Source organism: Pipra filicauda, unplaced genomic scaffold (assembly GCF_003945595.2).
Source record: "Pipra filicauda isolate LSUMZ 115617 unplaced genomic scaffold, ASM394559v2 scaffold274_size1021923_pilon, whole genome shotgun sequence".
In the NCBI taxonomy this organism is placed as follows: domain Eukaryota; kingdom Metazoa; phylum Chordata; class Aves; order Passeriformes; family Pipridae; genus Pipra; species Pipra filicauda.
In genome coordinates this window covers 948,522-969,519 of record NW_024104392.1, presented here as the reverse complement: position 1 = coordinate 969,519, position 20,998 = coordinate 948,522, and the positions used below count along the sequence as shown (strand labels likewise).

Genomic DNA, 20,998 nt, shown 5'->3' with positions numbered 1-20,998 from the left:
AGAGCAAGTCTATTGCTGACATTATCCATCTGTGTCCAAATGGTGAATCTGCTGTCCTGGTAGTGCTGGAGCTGTGCTTGAAGGTGCAAATACTCTGCACTTGCTGAGTACCCTCAGTGCACCCCAGCAGTAAAACTGCTCTATAAAGGACAGACCTACTTTTCTGTTCCACCACGGCTGGTCCAGCCCTGTGATTGTTGACTTTAAAGATTTCCTTCTCTGGAATGTAGATTCGCCCAGTGTATCCCCAGCAAGATTGGGACTACTGAGGTAAACGAGATGGAATAGTTCCACCAGTCAAAAATGGCAGTGGAATTCTAGATTACTTCATTGAATGTGACCAGGAAAAACATTGTTCCTTATAAATACAGTTTTCATAAATATGATCAATTATTTCATAGCAATAAGACTTTCAGCACAGCGTTCTTGCTTTCAGCATTCATTGTTTTAATTCTTATTCTTTTACTTCCCCCTCCATACTCTCCACGTAAAGTTACTTATTCTCCCTTGTCCTTAGTCTCCTGCTGACCAGTGTAAGAAAATCCATGCTGGTGATGAGGTGATCCAGGTCAACCATCAGACTGTGGTAAGTATTTTGGAAATTCTGTCCTGCAGGCTTTGCCTATTCCCACTGCTGAAAAGGTAATAATTCTTCTTGGAAGGTAACTTTGCCCAACTATGTTATTATTTATGTCTTTTAAAACCTGTGCTTAAAGGCATGAGTTGAGTCTGTTACCAGGCTGGAAGGATTAAGCCAAATTTCCATTTTGCACAGCTGCTGTTCAACATCTTACTCTTTATATAAGGAGATCCCAGAATATTTCCTTGAATTTCTTAGGCTTCTCATTATGCATATGCCAGCTGGTTTAACTTTTCCTCTTAATCAGAATTTTGCATTCTGTTTAATGCAGGAGTCAGATAAATAATGCAGAAGTGCTGTAACCGCCGTGTATTCGAATCTGTTGGGGGGAAAATGTAAAAATTATTAAAGTGTTGATAGAAATCTGTCAGTTTTAGGTCTGTGAATTCTTGCAAGAGGATTTATTTTTAAGATGCACATAAGCACATGTATACAGAAGTGTATGCTGAGCCTCAGGTATTGCACTATAATATTTCAATACGTTTAAACATGTCCACTGTTGCATTCCTTCCACAACTGTGAGCTGTATTGTGCACTGCAGGTAAGGGAAAATATATTTATTAATTTAATAATAATTTATTATTTGTATTGATTGAATTATTTGTAACTGAGCTCTAAAGACCTCTCAGATTGCCTCTCTAAGAGTCTCACCCAAGGCTGAATGATTGTATTTTTTTTCCTGTTTTGTGGTGACACAAGCTGCTCCTTATAACTGATGTTGGTTCCAAAGCTGATGATTACTGGAAAAAAATGCAGTCAAATTTTGTCCTGTGCTGTCTGAAGTCATAGAGACTGTACCTTTTAAAACAAATAACTCTGTGTGGCAGAAGAATGGGAGCAGTGCTGCTGGAGCTACAGGTGAAAGGAACACTGGCATTTATTACTTCTTAGGCACGAGCAGCATTGTGACAATGACCACGATAACTTCCTAATAAACTTCTAACTGAGCCATTTAGCTTTGTCCTGCTGAACCCCATCTCCAGACAGAGCTGCTGCAAAATTAAGAAATCTCTTTCTGTCTGTCACTTGTGTGAAGTGGGAATATGAAAGGCTGACTATTAAAATCTTATGATTAGAGAGCAAATATTTTCCCTTGAAAAGAAGTATAACTTATTCATTTATACTTTAAATGTTAATGCAACACACAGCTCTTATCTGTATGAAAGAGGTTCTAGGAGTTGTCATAGTTACAAGTTGAAATATGTATTAGACTGACTTTCTCCATTAAACACACTCTTCAAGAGACAGATCTGATTTAATCTTTACTCCCATAGGTGAAATCCTCACATTCAGCTACTCAGGAATTGACTTTTTGGACAGTGACTCTTTCCATGGCTGTTATTGCAACAGGTTCAAAGTGGTGGATACTTGTAATCCCTTTCCAGATAAGGACACAGGAGCAACAGCTGAGTCAAGTGGCATAAAATACTCTTTTTTCTAAAAGCCCTATAATATGTTAATTATTCATTCTGAAGTTTATAACAGGCTAAGGAAGAGATAAATGGCACCGTGTTTCTTTTGGAAATTTATTCTTCCTTTGACATGGTTGGAAAAGCCTCATTCTGTCTGCCCTGGGACTTTGGAGAGACAGACTAATACTGAGTATTTGCATGTTTCAGAGGTGTCTGTCCAATCCTCTTTCCCTCATGGATTAGAATTGTTAATATTTTAAATACCCCTTAGATCTTCATGTGTGTCCTTTAAGTCACTTCTGGGACACCTTGCTGCAAACTCCACTTAGCTGCATTCCTCCTTCACCCAAGTTATCCCCTTGTGATGATCAATATTATGCTTATAATTAGCATTATTTCCATTAGTGGACTGGGATAATTCAAAGGCAGCAGCTCATTAAATTCCCACATAATCAATATTTTAATATTAGCAAGACCAGCTCATAAAAAGAGGTGAAAGCCAATTGTAATTAATGACTGGGGGCTCAGCTGAGTAAGAGAGCTTGCATATCTCTGGAGTTCTTACAGAAATTCCAGAGAAGATTTTATCTTTGTTATCCTAACAAAGACCTTTTTATAATACTGGTGTTTCTTTGGCATCTTGGTAGTCTATCAGATATAAATCTCATTCAACACAGCATGTATTGAAAGAACCTGTTCTGAAGATGATTATATAGAGTAATTTTTCTATTGCCACTAGTGAAAACACTTCCCCGAGTAGAGAAAGTATGGAACCCCTTTTAATAGGTTCCAATCTTATAGCTGATTATTGGCATCATTTAATCTGATTTTGACTGAACTAGGCCAACGTATTTTCTAGATAAATTCATATTCACTCATTTAATATGATCATTCGAGTTTTAAAACTTTCATTGATGTTCCCACAACCTGTCATAAATTGTTCCGGTAGTTAATTATTCTCATTGCTGGGGGAAAAAAAGTCATTTTATTTGTAGTCTATATTTGTCTGGCACAAGCTTCCAGTCCTTTGATCTTGATATATTTTTATCTATTAAACTGCAGGAGAGCAGGTTTCTCTTTTAGGTATTTTCAGGATGCAATCAAATTAGCTCATCACTTTTTTTAGTAGGCTGGATAATTTGAGCACTTCCAGTTTGTCATCCTAATGCATGACCCTCCTCAGCAACCTCTTTAAATTGCCAACTGTAAAACCCTGCCTTTTTAACACAGAGTTATGGAGCTGCCCAGTGGAAGGGCTCATTCCTAGGTAGGGCAGAACTTGGTGCTGAAATAGCTCCTGAAATATGCTCCTTTTATATAAAGCATTCTCTTTATTAAGAAAGATCAGATACTTAGGAGGTAGCTATATTTATACTCTTTTTTCCTGTTATATTAACAAATAAAATATTAACAAAAACAAGACTTTTGTAAGTTTTACTTTACTTTTCAAGTAGCTTTTCAATGGAGTTGAGAGTTAAAAAGAGTTCAGAAAGTATCAAAGGGAAGCTGCTTCCAAATTATATAATGCAACAATTGAAAGAGTTAGAAATAAAAGACTTACTACGTGGAATCTGGTCTAACCAAGGAACACTCTGTAATATAATTATAAAGATCAAAGAAAAAATAATAGTACTTAAAGCAAGAAATTAATTAAATCAAGCGATTCACCACTGGCTGTTAAGATCATTTAATCATTATCCAATTTCCTTATTTGCTTTTCTGCTTGTTCTTCTTGCTTCTAAGATTTTAACAAAAAAAGCATGAGAAACTTTAAAAATAAGTTATACATTCTAAATTGCTGCCACCCTGACTCTTTATTTTTCCCTGCAATAACAACAGGCACTATTTCTGCCTGTGCATTGTGGATTTTTATTTCCTCTCTCATAAAAATTATACAGAAGTGCTGAAGATGCCACTGTGGCATTTCTTTGTTTGCAAAGTTCACAATTACAACTCAGGTTCCTTGGATGGGATATTTTCTGCTGCTTGGTTGAAATAGTAAATTTGATTATTTTTCAGCATAAATTTATGAAAATTTAGTTGTGTTGGTGTTCCACTTTTGGTAATTTGTCAGACAACAGAAACATTGGAGATCCAAACAAGTGTTGATTTAGCCACCTGACCATCTGTAGATTGGTTTCTTCTTTAGAAAGATCCTCTATACTTCTGTATAGAAAAGTGCTTGGTAAACTAGGGAAAACTGACTGTTCTCTACCTTTTTTTCTTCTTTTTTCTTTTTTTTTTTTTTTCTGGGGGTTGGGATTTGAAGGTTATTTCATAGGACAGAGAGCAATAATAATGCTTTTAGTAATTCCTGTTGAAAGGTAGATGTTACTTAGGAGCAACTGGCAGGAGTCCAGGAGCCAGAATGTATTAATTAATCCCAAACCAGCTGAGCACCAGAGAGCTGATGGGACTGAAAATGGCAAAGATGAACTTGGAATTAATCAGGAACAGGTTTCCAGGAGAAACTGAGTTTTGGTACCATTGTCTTGACATTAGTAATATCTGGTCTGAAATGCTGTGTGATCTGCAGGTCATTTACAGCCCTCCAAGGTGTTAAGTTAGATATGAGCACTACAAAAATGTAATGGGTAAAAGAGCAGATGTGTCATCTGTCTCATAGGAAGAGAAATTATTTAAGGATTTCAGTTTGAATAACCCAGCCAGTGAGGTCTGAGACAGAATTACTTTCTCTTAACAGACACAGACTATAAAGACCAGAAAGAGAAATAGCCCTTTATGGTATAAAACATTGTACAAGAGCAAACAGCCATAGAAATATCTGTAATAAATGTGTTGTGTTACATGTTTCTTATGTTTTCTTTAAATAGCTAAAGAGAACAGTTTAACTAAAACAGTTGCATTTTCTCACTGGACGAGGTTGTTCCCTGAACTGATGGATGTTGTGCTTTCAGTGCTTGAAGAAAGATGGGGACAGGTTTTTTAGGAGGGCCTGTTGTAGTGGGACAAGATGCAAAGGCTTTATACTGAAAAGGGGGAGATTTAGACCATTCATAAGGAAGGAATTCTTGGCTGTGAGGGTGGGGAGGCCCTGGCACAGGTTGCCCAGAGAAGCTGTGGTTGTCCCATCCCTGGAAGTGTCCAAGGCCAGGTTGAACAGGGCTTGGGGCAACCTGGGCTAGTGGGAGGTGTCCCTGCCCACGGCAGGGGGTGGGACTGGATGACCTTTAAATGTCCCTTCCAACCTAGAATATTCTGTGATTCTAAATACATGATCCAGCAGCCTTTTATACCATTCATTGTCAAATTACATCCTTGAAATTAAGTGTGTCAAGAGCTGATCACAATGAAATAATTTCAGCACTAATTTATTGGAGTTAAGATAGTTATTGAATTAATACCCTCAGTGTATGGTTGAATTGTAAATTTGAGTCCTAATGAGAGCTCATTTTAGGTGGAGGTAAATCTGTAAATGCGGTGCCAGGTCACACCATCTGTGTTTCAGCACACTGGGTGTTGTGAAATACAAACAGAAAAAAAAAAAAAGGACAAAAGATGTCATGAGAATTACAGCTTCTTTCCCCAAAAGATGTCCTTCTGTTTCCAAACAAAGTGCCACATGTTACTTATTCTCCAGATTCTGCCTTTCAAAAAGGCTTAGTAAAGCAAGTCTTCCAGTGGTACATCTTGCTGCTGCTTGGATTCTTGCCGTGTTGCTCCATTAGTTAATGAAAATAACTATGTAAGATAATGGGAGAACATTTGGTTTTCCACCATCAATTATTGTTGGGAACAGACAGAATATTAATAAGGGTGAATCAGCTACAGGTGTTAATGACGAGCTTCCCCTTCAGTGACAGAAAAGTCTTATGATCTTCCAGCACATTTTTGGCTAATAATAATTTCTGATTTCCATGTTAATCAAACCAGTTCCCTTGATTAATTCCCTAAAGATACAAAGTGAATTACAGACTTAAAATAAGAAAGGATGATAGTCTGCTTCCTTGACAAAAAAGTTGAGTTTACACAAGTTGCTGTTTTGAGGGTTTTTTTAATGCAAACAAGAAAAGAGGTCAAATTTTGGAGGTTTGAGTAAACATCCAGATGGCTTTGCTTATGTGTTTGAAGGGTCTTGAGGGGAAACATCTGTCCTGGTTCATGGAAGGGGTTACTGCAGTCAGAGCAGAATTCCTTGTTTTCAGGTGCTGTGCAATACCATACGAGCTAAATATTTAGGAAATATTCTGCACAATTGATTTCCAAACCAAATGCCTAACGAGGGAGCTTTTAAATTCCTGTTAGTTTAAATCCCTCTGTCTCTCTCCACCCCAGGTAAGATTAAAGCTGGCAGGTAATACAGTGAACAGAACAGGCACAAGTCTCCCAAACAAATGAAGGTGTAACCTGCCTTCCCCCTGGGAGTGCTCTGAGTGAACCTTTGCATTCTTCAGAGTCCTCATAGGCTTTGATAAGGCACTGAAGGAACAGAGGAACCACATCCCTGCCCTGTCCCCAGGATTCTGAGGGCAAGCAGAGGAAGGAACAGATGTCCTCTATCCACTCTGCACCCCTGGTTCCACTACCTGAGCTAAATTTCCCTTCTAAATTTGTGCCCTAATATGTACAACGTATTTTGGAATTGATGTGGAGGTGAGTAAGTGCTGGGGTGGTTTAGAGCCCTGGAATCCTGTGATAAACATCACCACGTTCACCAGTTCAGCTGCTTTTTCAGTTCCTTTTAGTAGATAAGTGTATCATGCACTTCATGCCTCTGCAGTCACCCCCAAATGCACCAGCCTGCGTTTTCTTCAGGCTTTTTTTTTGTGTGTCTGTAACATCAGGAATCTTTGGCATTAGTTTGTTTTTCATACAAATCCTCAGTGAGTCATCGCTGGCCAGGTAGACCTTATTTCTAAAAAGGAAAAAAGGTGCTTGCCCAGCATGAACAGAGTTTGGATTCATAAAAATGCTGATATCCCTATTGCTGGTAAGATGCATCCCAAATCCCATCCCTGCAAATCCAGATCTTCTGAATGAGAAGGAACAAAGTCATTATAGAGAGAATCTAAAGAAGATATTGGAGAACTAGAAAACATTCTTTTACTGTTGGTTAATGAAAGTGAGTTATGTTTTTCTGAACATAATAGTTATGCAGTCCCAGCTACAAAATTATCGGGTTTAGGAACACAAAATTATCAGGTGTAGGTATAGAAAATTATCAGGTTTAGTTCTACAAAATTACCACAGCATTTTGGACTTTTCTGGTAAAGAAATTTACTGTTGGAGGGATTCATATTTTTGGAACTATCATTTTTGAAGTTCCACTTTATTTCTATGAGAAAACTAACAAATTCTTTAATATAGATAAAAGTACACAGGGTTGTGTTTTTTTCCCTAGAGCCCTTCTTTCCACAGGATGTGCAAACAAATTAAAATGAATTATTAGAGCAATCCTAAGAGTAAACCAGCAAAATTTCAAACTTCTGCCTGTCTGACAATTTTCAATGAGTTCTTTGACATTCTTCTGGGTTTATTCCATATTTAGCATCTAAATTAGCATCCAATTTCGTTTAGGCAGGAAAATAAAAAAGAAAGTATCATATTAGCCTTTTTTCCATTAGTCAAATTTTAATTTAACTTTCATTGTTGAAATATTTTAACTCATGTTGTAGCATCTGATTGACTGAATGTTTGTGCCAAAAATCTTAAAGGAGTAAAATACCCTTTTAGTGAATCCATCTCACCATAGCTGGAAGTTGGTAATTGCTTTAAAGACTGATTCTTCAAGAGCAAATGTCAAAATCTGTCTCAAGGACTGGTTTTCGACTGAGATTTTTAATCCACTGTAATGGCTTCTTTTTTTCCAAAGGTATTTTTAGTAATACAATTTATAATAACATGTCCAAATTCCTAAGAGCATTTTATCATCACCCAGTAGTAATGAGTGCAGACTCTTCTCTAATAGATCTTGGGATTTAATGGTTTTGTCATTAAGGTTCTCATTGGAATAATTCATCGTTAACTTAATTATTTATCACTCTTTTCTAAAAGGAGCTCATGGAACTCTAAAGATTTCAGCAATCTGAAAATTACAGCAATCTATAAAAATCAAAAGGAGTTCCTTTTCATTTCTAGAATTGAGTAAAAGGAAAAAAAATAGAGAGGGCCTCTGTCCTGTTACAAACACAGCACAGACCGGAGGAGTGTTTGGGATCCAAGCTGACAGCCTTGATTTGTTTGGCTCTTACCTGTCTATAATTACTGCTGCTTTCTGGTTTCCTGTGGCCAGTGCATTTTTAGAAAGTTTTCAATAGAACAGCAGCATTAAAAATAGAAAAGAACTTTTAAAAGCTGTTAAAATCCTTCTTAGAATGGTGACAGATCTTGCAGTTCTCCCCAGGGTGGATGTTCCCAGTTGGGATCCTGGCTCTGGCCAGGTCAGAACCCTGCAGTCTGTGTCCCAACTTCTCTTCAGCCCTTACAAGAGGATTTTAATTAAAATCCCTTCGGGGTTGTCTGTATTATTTTCCCTCCACCTTTATGTGTAATCAGACATTATCTTCCATTAAGAGGAAGTAATTATAAACTATACCTACATAATTATGAACTATACCTACATATAGCTATATCTATATATATATAACATGGAGATATATGTAGACTACTCTGTTTCTGAGTATCTAAATATTTTATTTTCTCGGGTTTTAATAGCAGTGGGAATACATATTTTAGTCAGGAGAATAAATTTATGACTGACTCGTTAATTTTAGCAAAAAAAAAGAAAAAAGAGGTTTTAGTGAACTCTGAGAGGTCAAACACAGCCAAAAAGCACAGCAGATACAACAGCACTGACTGGCATGAATTTGTACAGTTCCTGCTCTTGGATTTCCAAAGATTTTTGTTCTGAAATCTTCACTTTAAGGCAGCTGTAATTGGCCTCAGGAAGGTTGTGTCTGGAAAACTGCTGTGTGGACACTGCATTCCCATTCCTGCTCAACACCAGGACTTGTGATGGCCATAATATTTATGGCAGGTTCTTTACTGTGGCCATTTATTACCACTGTAAAAATCTGCCATGTCTGGGACAGAAAAAGGAGGGGGGAAAAAAGGAAAACCCTAAAAATATTTTTTCTGTTTTCATGTGTAAATAATTCATGGTAAATTAATATTTGAGTAATCAAGAAGATAAGGAAATGTCTCTAAGTAGGTTTTTTCCCTTTCAGTACCAGTGATGTCCTTTTTTATGGTTCTGTTTGCATTTAATAGTAAGTTGGTGACTCAGCTGTGTCCAGGGGCTGTATAGATAAATCTATAAATGACTATTTATCTCCATTTAGGGTCTTACAGCTGTTACATACATGTTACATATGTTGTTGTAACATGACTTCTAATCCTCATCTTATGATTTAAAATGCTCAGTGATCTCACAAATCATCAAAAGGGAAACAGTGTTCACTTCTGCCTTATTTTGCTGAGAAACAGAACTAAAATATTATAAAAACCCAGCTTCAGCAGCATCATTTCAGTCCAACAGGAGGAATCAGACAGAGTTTATAAAAACTGCTAATGTTTGCAAAGACAGGCTGTGACAGGCCTTTTTGGTTAACATATTTTCTTCACATTTCAGGTTAAACAGAAAGTTTTCAAAATTCAGTTATGGAATTTTTCCTTAGGTTGGCTGGCAGCTAAAGAACCTGGTAAATGCACTGTGGGAAGACCCAAATGGAGTGATTTTAACCTTGAAAAAACGTCCTCAGAACACCCTGGTCTCTGCTCCTGCCCTTCTGAAGAATGTCAGGTGGAAGCCTCTTGCACTGCAGGTAAGGCAGCTGTCGGAACTCTGGTGTCGTGGTAAATCCTTTATTCCTGAGAAAACACTGGAATTTTTCCTTCCAGTGAAAGGAACAAGAGCCTGTCCCAAATTCCTTTGAAACAGGGTGCTGAGATAAGTCTGTGTGACAACCCCGTGTGTGTCATTAAGGTTGTTTTCTCCATGTTTTGGTGGCATTGGGAGCCACAGGAATTCGTAGAAGGAAAGAATATTTACAGATGATGTTCTGAGGAACAAGGTTCAGCAGCTGCTCTGGCAGAGGCAGCAGTGCCAACCTGTTTCCATTATTTTAATCTGTCAAAACTACTTGTTTTATAATCAAGTGTGTCAGATCTATTAAATTTCAGGAGAATTCTGCTTCTGTTCCACACCCATCAACAAGCTGAGATTTTGGTAGCAGTGCTAATAGAACCTCTGGTATTTCCTGTGTGCTCCTTGAAAACCTGTAGGTACCAAAAAAAAAAGATAATTGTGAACATCATAGCTGGTTTTTCCTACAGCATCAACAATATGTAGGAGAAACTGGGTGAAATCCCGAACTAAAAATGTCAGTGTTAAAGGAAAGCTTTTCAGTAAGTCAGTAACTCTTCGTGGCTGTCATTAATGCCATGTAACACTTACATATTGTGGAAGTTTCTCGGAGCTGTTTTGTTTGGCTCAAACAATACATGAACATGCTTCTAAATGATTTCTCAATTAATGAAAAAACCAAACCCCTCAAGCCTATCCAGGCAGATTTCCTCCCTGCCTGGCACTTCCTAAATCTTTCATTCCTCAAAGTGCCTAAATCCTATGCAGTGGCTTCACTTAAGGAGTTTTGTGTAATCCTTGCAGGAATTCTCGGGAATGCTGACACTGGGATTTAGGGCCACCTCTCCTCTCTCTGTGCCTGCCTCTGGGGGAGAGGAACGGGGCCCTGTGACACCCAGGGGGGTTTTTCTGTCACAACACTGCAGCAGTGACATCCTTTGCTCTGCCAAGATCACGATGTATCTACTTGGGAACGTCGTATGGTGCCTCGAGGGGCAGCAGAGTGGTAATTGCATTTGCACAGGGCTTCCATGGAGATCCTCCCTTTATATTCATATATTAAAGAGCCATAAATCCCAAGCAGAAGTAGTTCTGGAAGCTTTGTCAGTGTGAGAACAGTCTGTACTGTAAAGATGGCACAGCATTGTTCACAAAGCATGCCAACCTTTGGCGTGGTAGCCAGAAAAGTGGAAGTGCACCAAGCTGTTCGTGTGGAATTACCAACAGTTCTGGTTTTGTGATGTGTCCTCTCCTGATCACCCAGATTGCAAAAGCCCCTGAGGATCAAAGAGTGTTTTCAGTGTCCTCCCTACTGGGATAGATTTCTTCTATACCAGACAGTAGTGTGGGGAGGGATTTAAATAAAAATATAAATCACTTTGGAAAATAAAAAGAGCATTGTTAGCGTTACTTCTTAACAGTAGATTTTGTAATTAGATGCTGTAAGCCAACTTTAGGTCTTTTTTAGCATTTTCAGGTCTTTTATTCCTCCTGCCACGGAGACAAGCTCGAGTGTTCAGACCTGGATCCGTTTCAGGACGCAGGTTTTGGGTTTGCCTGTTTCCTACAGCTCTCACCTGGATCTGGTGTTGGTTATTATTGTCAGTAATGACTTGGAACTAGCAGGATTAAATTTCAAGATGGTTCTAAAGCCTGTGCTTCCTGGACAGCTGACACAACAGCTTGTTGCTGCTGGAAGCAGTGATCTCACTTCCCTCTCCTGTTGGCTCAGAGTGCCCTCGCCTTTGCTCGACTTTGGCATTTTTTTAGACCCCCTAGATCAGCTTAATTTGTTCAACTGGTGGGAAGGTTTGTGGTTTTTTGTTTTTTTGCTTTTTTTCTGGAGTTTTCTACCACTAATGGATTAAATTGGCTCTCACGGAACAGGCGCTGTCGGAGGTTGTTGACAGACTTTGGGGAATAAGCAGAATTCACTCAGCACAGACAGGAGGTTTATCCCGACACAAAAGTAGCATGTGCAATGACCAGCGAAGAAATCTGTAGAAAAATATCTCAGTGAAAATAGATCAAAGCTGCAAACAATTCAGCGAATGTCAGACTCTCCCAGAAAAGGATAATGTTATATTTCATGGTGTGTTACATGTATGGATCCACAGATACTGCTCTGCACTGTTATTTCGTGGTGCACTCCATTTATCTGGGTATCCACATGCAGAGAAATGTTTCCATTCTGGTGTAGTGCTGGCACAAAACAAAACAAAAACAATACATAACTAGGGAAGGCAGAAAGGAAACAGGATTTAGGAACTTGAAATTCAAGGCCAGGAATAATATTTGCTACCTTAGGTTGATGCACAGCAGGAATTTTTAAATTAAAGATGTCATGTTTTCTATTGTTGCTTAAAGCACTTGGAGATGTTATTAATATTTCCTCCACAATAATTATGTTTAAAATTACACCACGTAGTTAATTTATGAATTATTGATGACACAGAATCTGTGAATCCTTATAAAATGTATTTCTTGATCTTGTTGTAGTATTCCTTTGCTGTGTAGTTTCCCTTGATGCTTAATTACCAACAGCAGGGCAGTAACATTTGCCAAAGTTTTGTGCTGCATTATCTTTCAGTGACACCACTTTCTCCTTTTGTCTCTAGTTGTCATTATGTGATGTTAGAAGACTATTTGAATTTTTAACCTCTGTGATTATCTTCCCACTTAAGAAAAAATGGTTCTTTCATCTGCAACAACAAATTGTTCTCTGTTTTTTTGAGTGAGCACACCAGCAACTGCATTCCAATAAAATACAACATTTCTTGGATTTTTTTTCTTTTTATTTGCAGAAAGTTTCCAATTGGAATAATCCTTCCTGTCACAACTACTTGATCCAGAACATTACACTGTTTATAATTTAGTTTGAGACACAGCATCTGGCAGATAGAGTAGAAAAGCTTATGTCAATAGGGACAGTTTTATAATTCTTCTGACGTGTTAGAAAATACATGTCATGCTCTGCAACTTTCTAAGTGGCTTCAGAATAAGTTTTGTTTAAGTAGCTCATTTCAGATTTTGGAAATTATGTGATAAAGTTAGATTTTTAAAAATCTATTGGTTATCTCACCGTTGGGGGTGAGATTAGACAGTTGTAGTATTACATAAAACTAATTTCAGTATTTATTTGTAGAAGATTGAAAGCCTTGTAGTTAAAAATATTGTAACTGGTCTTTGCAGCTTTCATCCAAATTTTAGGTCACTGTGTTTTCCTTCCACCCCTAGAAAAGTGGTTGTATCTATTAAAGTACAATTTTGTAAATAAAAATATTTTCTGTTTCTTGAATATCAACACAGGCTGCACCTTGGTTGAAAAATATTCTTTTTTCCACCTTTGTATCCTGCACAGAATATTTGGTTATAGTCCTTCTAGTCCTTGTCAACCATTGCCTTGAGCTTCCCTAGGACATTTGAATCAAAAAATCCTGTTTAATGTCATGTAAAACTTTAAAAAATAAAAATCTGAAAGGACCCTCACACTTTATTATTACTTTTAGTATTTATGATACTCACATTTGTTGCTTAGGTTAATTTATATTTCTTTCCTGGTTTCCATAGAACCTGTATTTGTATCACTGCTGTACAATGATCACGGCTGTGGAAACCAAATTAAGAGGAATTCTGTTTCCTTTAAAAAATCAAGGTGTTCTTCCTTGTTAACAATAAGTCTTCCACTGAAACCAACATTATAATTTCATTCAGTACAAGTTTTCCAGAGTTCTTTAATTAATTTTTGTATTAATGGCATCTAACAGAGTATGTTCTTCCTCCCTATATAATTGATTTTCTGCTTTGGTTAAAAATCATATTTTGATTGAGTGTCAGATTTTCCCATGAGATGGCTTTTAAATTGATTTAATGGTCTTTTATCAGTTTCTTTCATAACTAGCCTTGAGGTCTTTGGTACAACAGTATTTCAGTAAACATCTTTTTAGAGGAAACTTTGGAAATTCAAGAAATGTCTAATCGAAAAAAAAGAGGTTGAGGTTCCTAAAACTCTGCAGATTGACTCTGTTGTTACTTGTAGCACAGAAAACATTAATTTATCCTTGTTTTTTTTCCAGCCTGTGATTCCAACCAGCCCAACAAGCAGCTCTACAACACCCACGAGCACGATGGGCATGTCCTCAAAGATGGACAACTCAGCACTCCAGGATGTTTTCATCCTCTCTCCTATGTCAGGACTTTATGGCCCCAGGTATTTATGGCCTGATTCATTTCGGGGTTTGAAAAATAAAATGTTACATTTTTGTTTTATTCAACTAATAAAAGCAAAACAAACCAAACAGCCCCACAATCAAACTAAATATTTAGTAAAATTAAAGGGCTATAAATACATTAAGCATCATATCATTGTTTTGAGTGACTTAATTTTCACTTAGTTAGATACAAGTCGAGCAGAACCCAGTTTTAGTCCTAAACAAAGTATTTATAGAAGTCTTTAATCAGTTTTATTTACTTTCTTGTGTCCACTTGTGTTTCATTCTCGAGCATTTCTGCAAAAGAAACTCTTGTCTGCTCAACTTATAACAATTCCTTATGTTCCCTTTCAGATACTAGAAAATTCCTGAATACGTATGTTTATCTTACAGTTAAAATGGAACTTAATGATTATTTAATTCATACACATTTGTTGAATTATGTCACTTCTATGAAAGTTCTCACATAGAGCATTTCAGTTATGGGATGTTTTATTTGCAGTGTTTGGGAGAAACAGTTGTATGTGTGCACTTTATCCTAAAATGGCTAATTTCTCCGTCATCTTCTGGTTTGCTCTTTTTAGGGATGAAGTTGGAATAATGTCTTGTGATGACATCAGCAAATTTGGAAAGTCTGGGATGAAAGGCTCTGAGTCTCCAAACTATTTTCTGGAGCACGAAAGTGGGAAATACTACACCTTGCTGGAAGGGGAAGGCCACCCCGGGGGCTCTGAATATGAGAGAAGCAGAGCTGCAGGAGTGAGGAGAAGGGAGAAAACCCCCACCCATGGTGAGCTGCATTTCCTGACCCCTCTTTGACTGGCTGAATTCACAAATTGTGCTGTTAATGCTGCAACGCCCCCAAATTTGTCCTTCTTTGTCAGGCCCGTTGGCTCTGAATACCAGACAAAAGCTTATGTGAAGGAATAATCAGTATAGTTACACTCCAACATTCAAGATCAGGAGTAGGTTTTTCATGCATTTATTCTGCAGTACATACTTCAGTGTTGGCTGATAATTAAGTTCCTATCATTTGGGTAGCCAGCATCTTGATTTACTCATTTTCCCTCCCCAGCTCTTGGAGATGCTTCTCATTGCAATGTTCTGGGCTGTTAAACTTCAATGAAGGGCCTGCAAAGACTCGTGGTATGAAAGTGTCTCTAAGTGTCAGGCCCTCCAAAATTCAGTGCTGCATTAAATACAGGAGGAGTTTCCTGCAGTGCATTTATTAGTACTGGAACCATCTTCCAAAATCTTAGAATGGGGACTGCTTGAATATATAAAAAACTATTAAAACAATCATTAACTCTGGTTTATATTGAAATGTCAAGTATGTGTAAATCCATATTCAGTGTACAGGTATATCAATATGTGTTTGTGTACGAGTATATGGATCTATATAAAAGCTACTCTTAGGAGTGAATTGACAAATTTTGGTTTTGCTTATCTGTTTAAACTGATTTCGTGTTTGGTAAGTTTGAGAAAAATACTACTGGAATACAGCAGTGTATTTATTCTCCATGTATTTTCAGTGGCTTTATTTTCAAGGCAGTAAGATATTTTCATAAAGCTTGAAGGGTTCAGATAAGAGATGTCTTTTAAAAACTGTAATTATATCTGATTTTGAAAATGTCATTATTTCTGAACCTCAGAGAAAGCAATCATCATAGAATTCCCTATAGGCAGCTGTTATCTTTTTTTACATATATATATATGTATATATATATATATAGGAAGCCTACTCTGAGACAAAGGGGTTTTTTCCTTTCTCTCATTTTCTTAAAAATAAAAGTTCCTAAATTTTTGTTTTTGAAATCTAGGAAAGGGAAAACCTCTCACAGGTTCAGAGTAGTAAAGGGAGATTTGCCTGTGAAGAACACAGGTAATAAACTGGTGCTGCAGTTCAATGAAGCAAATCCCAAAGGCATTTCCTGGTTTTGTATTTTGCTGGATTTCTGGTAAAAAATGGCAGAATATCAATTGTAAAATGGGCTTGGTAATGTGTATATATACAGAACCTTTTCAGAATTGGGAAATTGTAATAACTCCTTGTTATATACAGGATATTTTAGTGACTTCAGGCATTTACTTGATGCTGTGGCACTGGAGAGTAGGATTCCATCTTAAAGCTAGTACTATTCAGACTTTATCTCCCTGTTAAGTGACATTATTTTATAATAAAATTAGAATGGAAGATAAAGATAAACCTTAACTGTGATTAAAATTGGAGCCAGATGGAGGTATTTGGCTCACTTTCATGAATTCTTGCTGCATGATGACTTCAAATGTTGGGCGCTCTGCCTGATCCCAGGAATACACAAGAGTTTGCTTTTGTTTGTGATGGACAGCTCTGATTTTCTAGAACTTTGAAAATCCAGAAGGAATTTGATTTTAAAATATGAACCAAAGTATAATATGGGAAAGTCTCAGTAGTCTACATGTTACCCCTTCAATTTTCAGAAAATCATGTTTATCCAGAGGAATAATTGTCATATATACCTGTTCTTAAATCCCCCTAATATTTTAGTAACTAAAAAGCTGTATTTTGGAAGAATGGTGACTCAAAAACTATATCAGCATACAAATAATCCACAAGAAATACCCTGACACTGTAATAAACCTGGTGAAACTGATAATGAGAATGAAAACGTTGTTCACATTTAAATTCTATAATTATCCAAGAAACAAAACGGTTAAAAACTCATTTAAAAAATTTTGCTTGAGTGTTAAAATAACAGACTCAATTTCCCTGGCTTCACAAGTCAGAAGGAATTTAACCCACGATCTGGAGGGTGTTCCTCTGTGATGCTGATGCTTTCTGGGCAGTTTTGGGGTGCTCCTGATTTGCTGCCATCAGTGCTCTCCTGATACTCCACTAGGGAATGACAAAGTCCCATTAGGATCTTACAGCTGTAGTGCCCTAAAATCCTATTAATTAAAACCCTAATGGCTGAATCTTCTTTGTTGTGGTTGTTGTTACCAAACTATGCTCCATGTTTTCTTTTTAAGCCAGTTGAAATTAATGTTCCTCGAAATGAGATCCCCTCATTACTCACCATGTGATTTTCCGGGTCATGTTTTTCTGTTTCACTGATAGATCTGTGATGTTTTATCTACATTAACAGCCTTTCTAGTTTTCCTAAAGGATATTAGTCCACTTAAAAACTGCTTCTCTCTTTATTCCAAAAAAAAAAAAAAACCCTCTGTTTAATGAGCGAGCAATAAAAGAAATTATTAAGTTATTCAAAATAAATTTGCAATCTGTTTACATTCACAACTAATTTCACCAAAGTCCTTCCCCTCAGGTCAGAGTGACGAAGAGGAGAACCCAGCACACGTGAGGTTTAACTGACCCTGGATGCTGCAGCTCCAAGAATGGATTGCTCTGGAGGGTCATGCCATGCTTGGAATTTACTGGCATTACTGGCTCTACAGCCTTCTCTTTCTAGTCTTTAAAAATTATATCGTTTTTCTTGACTTGTTTCCAGGAGATTTAAGGCCTGTTTCAATGCCCACTGAGTACAGCTGGATAGGAGAGTCCAAAGAACAGAACATGTACAAGAGGGGGAGCAGAGGTGAGTATTTTTATTTTCTCTGCTGTTCTCTGACATTATTTTTCTTTTTTAACATAAAGAGCATCAGAGGAACCAAATCTGTTTTTCTGAGTGCCCCTGAGAATATGAAGAGCCTGTTTAGTATTTGTGCCTTTGTGTTTCCATTTCTGAAAATTAAAAAGTTTATATTAGTAAGAGGAATTTAATTCTAATATAAAGAATGACAAACATCAAGGAAAAAAGACTTAGAAGACTCTAAGGAAGCAGATATGTTGATTGTAATCAGTTTTAAGTCTTCACAGTTCTAGAAAACAGTAAGTGATGTTACAGATATAGCATCTTTTGAAGACACATTTTGATTAGTGTGAATGGAAATTTGGAACAAGAATCAGCAATTGTACTGTCAGTGTTCAGACCAGCAGTTCTAGTCATATAAAATTCTACTGATTCCAGTGGGAATTATCAACTTTGCAAGAACCATGGTGATAGCAAAGTTCCTTTTTCCCTTTATTTCCTCTGATAGAAAACAATTAGGTAAATCAAATGAATATTCATCAAATATACAAACATTTATTGTGATGCCAACTGCTAAAGATTCTTAAATACTATTTTTTCGGAATCTTTAAGGCCCAGTCTGGTAGCTGAGAGTTCAACTTGACTCCTTTAAATGTGATAAAAACAATGATATTCTTGAAAATCGAGACAGGATTTTAAACTACTTTTTCAGTAATCTTCCATTCCAAGAGGAAATAAATTTCATTTAAGGCACAAGCCTTTTCTGATTTATTCCAAATCCGTTGATTTACATTTAGTTTCTATTTCACTGTTACAGATTCCTTTCCTCAGGCTTCCTGCCTGGCCGGGTCCCATTTTGAAACTGTGCCCAAGTACACTGCACATCTCCCTAAGACCATTATTCCAGTTTGTCAAGTTCCCTGACATGACATTCCTGGTCTCTGGAATGGTGCCAGAGATGCTCCCTGCACGACACAGTTAAGGAATCCTGTCTGTGTGCACTCCCTGTCCCCTCAGATGGCAGGGGATGGTGTCAGTACACGTGGGACCCAGTCCAGGGCAGTCCTCCCTAAATTCCCTTGACGTTCACGTGGTTCTTTCCAAGTTTAAAAGCACCAGGTGATGGTCCTTGGCCAACCAAAAGGCTTCTTTTTTTGTTTCCTCTTCCTAATCTTCCTTTTCTCTGTTTTTCTCCCCTCCGACAACTGACTCTGAGAATTCCCTGCTGCGGTACCTGAGCGACGACAAGATCCTGGTGATCCAAGAGGAGCCTTTGACACAGAAGGACAACAAAAGGGACACAGGGCGCAGGTCAAGGAAAAAGGGCAAACCCCCAGGCAACCCCAGCTACCCCATCAGTCCCTCCGTGCTCACCTCCACCATGAACGTGAGGCTGGAGCCTGCCCAGCAGGACGTCCTCAACTTCTCCCTGGCAGAGAACAACACGGTCCCACTTTATCATGTAAGTGCCTCAACAAACCTCTGCTCCATAAACTTCGTGGAAAACACTCCATTTTTAGGATTGATACAGCTGGGCATTCTACTTTGTCTTTTAATGCTGTACTTTATAGTCCAAGGAAGTTGCTCAGTGCCAGTGTCGTGACTTTCTCTTAAGAAGAGCCAAGACAAAACAGAAAAATACAAGGCAAGGATCATTTGTTATCAGATGCTTTAATAAAATAGTGCTCTTAATTACTCAGTCTCGCTGATTCAGTTTAATTTGACTCTATTATCTCTGAAGGTTCATAACGATCCTGTACTGAGCCTCTGATAATAATTTATTATAGATTAGTTTAGAAGCTTTATATTTCCACTTCGATTACTATGTCTTATAAAAACAGATGAGCTTAATGGAGTTACTGTTTATTTAAATTTATTTATTTAAATCGCGGAGATTTAAATCTCTTGCAGAGATTATCAGTACCACAAAGTCAAAGCAAAGGATTTCAAACCCAGAGAGAAAAGCAGTAGTTTATTTACTAGGATAAATGAGAAAATTATTAGACAAGTCTGCAACAAAACCCAACAGTATTTCATAACTTGGCAGATGTATCAGCTGGCTTTAGTCAATTTTTGGAAGACTCTGGATTATCTGTTGATTCCCCTAACTTCTGAAGAAAGGGAAATGGGTCTTGTGGGGTAAGATACTAATTACACCCCAGATTTCAGAATTGAAGTTGTATTTTCTTGCATGATTTCCACACCATCATGCAACTAGTTGAAATAGCCATGATAAATTAGAAGTATGATATTATCTGATAGCATAATAAATATTAAAAAAATACCCCGATGAAATAATATGTCAACTCTAAAAAGTGTGAAGGAAGTGCAGGAAACTGGAAAACAGGTGTTGTTATGGGAAGAGACAACTTTACATGTGGTGGTTGGTGCACCCTACACATCAGTGCAGTTCCTGTCCCATAAAATCTGCTATAATGGGCAGTAACTGTGGAGGAGGGCACATGGAAAATGATTATACATGCACTGACAGAGTGGTATTAATTCCTTTATCACCATAAATTTTCCAACAACATTAGAACAGACCCTTGCAGCCCTTCAGGAGATAATCACAGGAATCAGAATATCTCAGGCACTTCGTCAACTGCCTTTTAAATGCTCAAGAGGAACTGAGTCAACAAACACACGAGAGTTGCTGACACAGATTTTTTGGGCTCTTGCCAGCGCAGAATCATCCACATTAACGTCTTTCCACTTGCAACATTGAAAGAATTCTGAAAAGCAAAGCAAAAAAACTGGCATATCTATCCTGAAAGAGAGCTACCCAGAGTGAAAATGGGAAATATCACAGAACATTTCACGGCAGCTTGGTATCAAAAAGGAAAAGTATCAGAGATGTTGTGTCCTTAGGTAGAAATTTAGGTTTTAAGTAGGTCAGCTCACTTCCTTAATTTCTAAAGGTGCTGTCAGGATTTTCATAAGCACTTTAATATGTTTGCTTATTTGGATAAGGAGATTTTATTCTGTCAAGAATCCATTTTACAACAAGACTAAGGTTAATCAAAACAAGATACCTCTAAACATTACCCAACCAAATCACCTTAAAACACCTTTTGCTACATTTGTATTAGAAAACTTGGCAAAACTGGTTTAGGGGTTTTTGTTGGTTTGTTTGTTTTTTTTTTTGCATTTGTTCTGGGTTTTTTAATGGAAGTCAAAATTGCAAAACTGTTAGAATCACATTTCCATGAATTCCTCTCCACTTAACAGATGCCCAGAACAACTTCTGGGTGTAGATCAACATGTCTTGTCAGCAAACAAAGATGGCTTGATGGCAGGAGAAAGTGAGCATCACTTAGACATGGCTTCATTTTCTAAGCACT

The 20,998-nt window shown here is 37.5% G+C and overlaps 1 protein-coding gene across 2 annotated transcripts in view; it reads left to right on the top strand.

Annotated features, from left to right (window-relative positions):
* The window catches only part of LOC113996437 (connector enhancer of kinase suppressor of ras 2-like), a 90,469-nt gene that overhangs the window by 24,751 nt on the left and 44,720 nt on the right, over nucleotides 1-20,998 (top strand). For both annotated transcript variants that reach the window (XM_039382586.1, XM_039382585.1), the window contains exons 7-12: nucleotides 518-586; nucleotides 9,690-9,836; nucleotides 13,954-14,087; nucleotides 14,673-14,878; nucleotides 17,577-17,663; nucleotides 18,866-19,119. In XM_039382586.1, coding sequence (XP_039238520.1) covers nucleotides 518-586; nucleotides 9,690-9,836; nucleotides 13,954-14,087; nucleotides 14,673-14,878; nucleotides 17,577-17,663; nucleotides 18,866-19,119 — 897 coding nt within the window. The remainder of the gene's footprint in view (nucleotides 1-517; nucleotides 587-9,689; nucleotides 9,837-13,953; nucleotides 14,088-14,672; nucleotides 14,879-17,576; nucleotides 17,664-18,865; nucleotides 19,120-20,998) is intronic.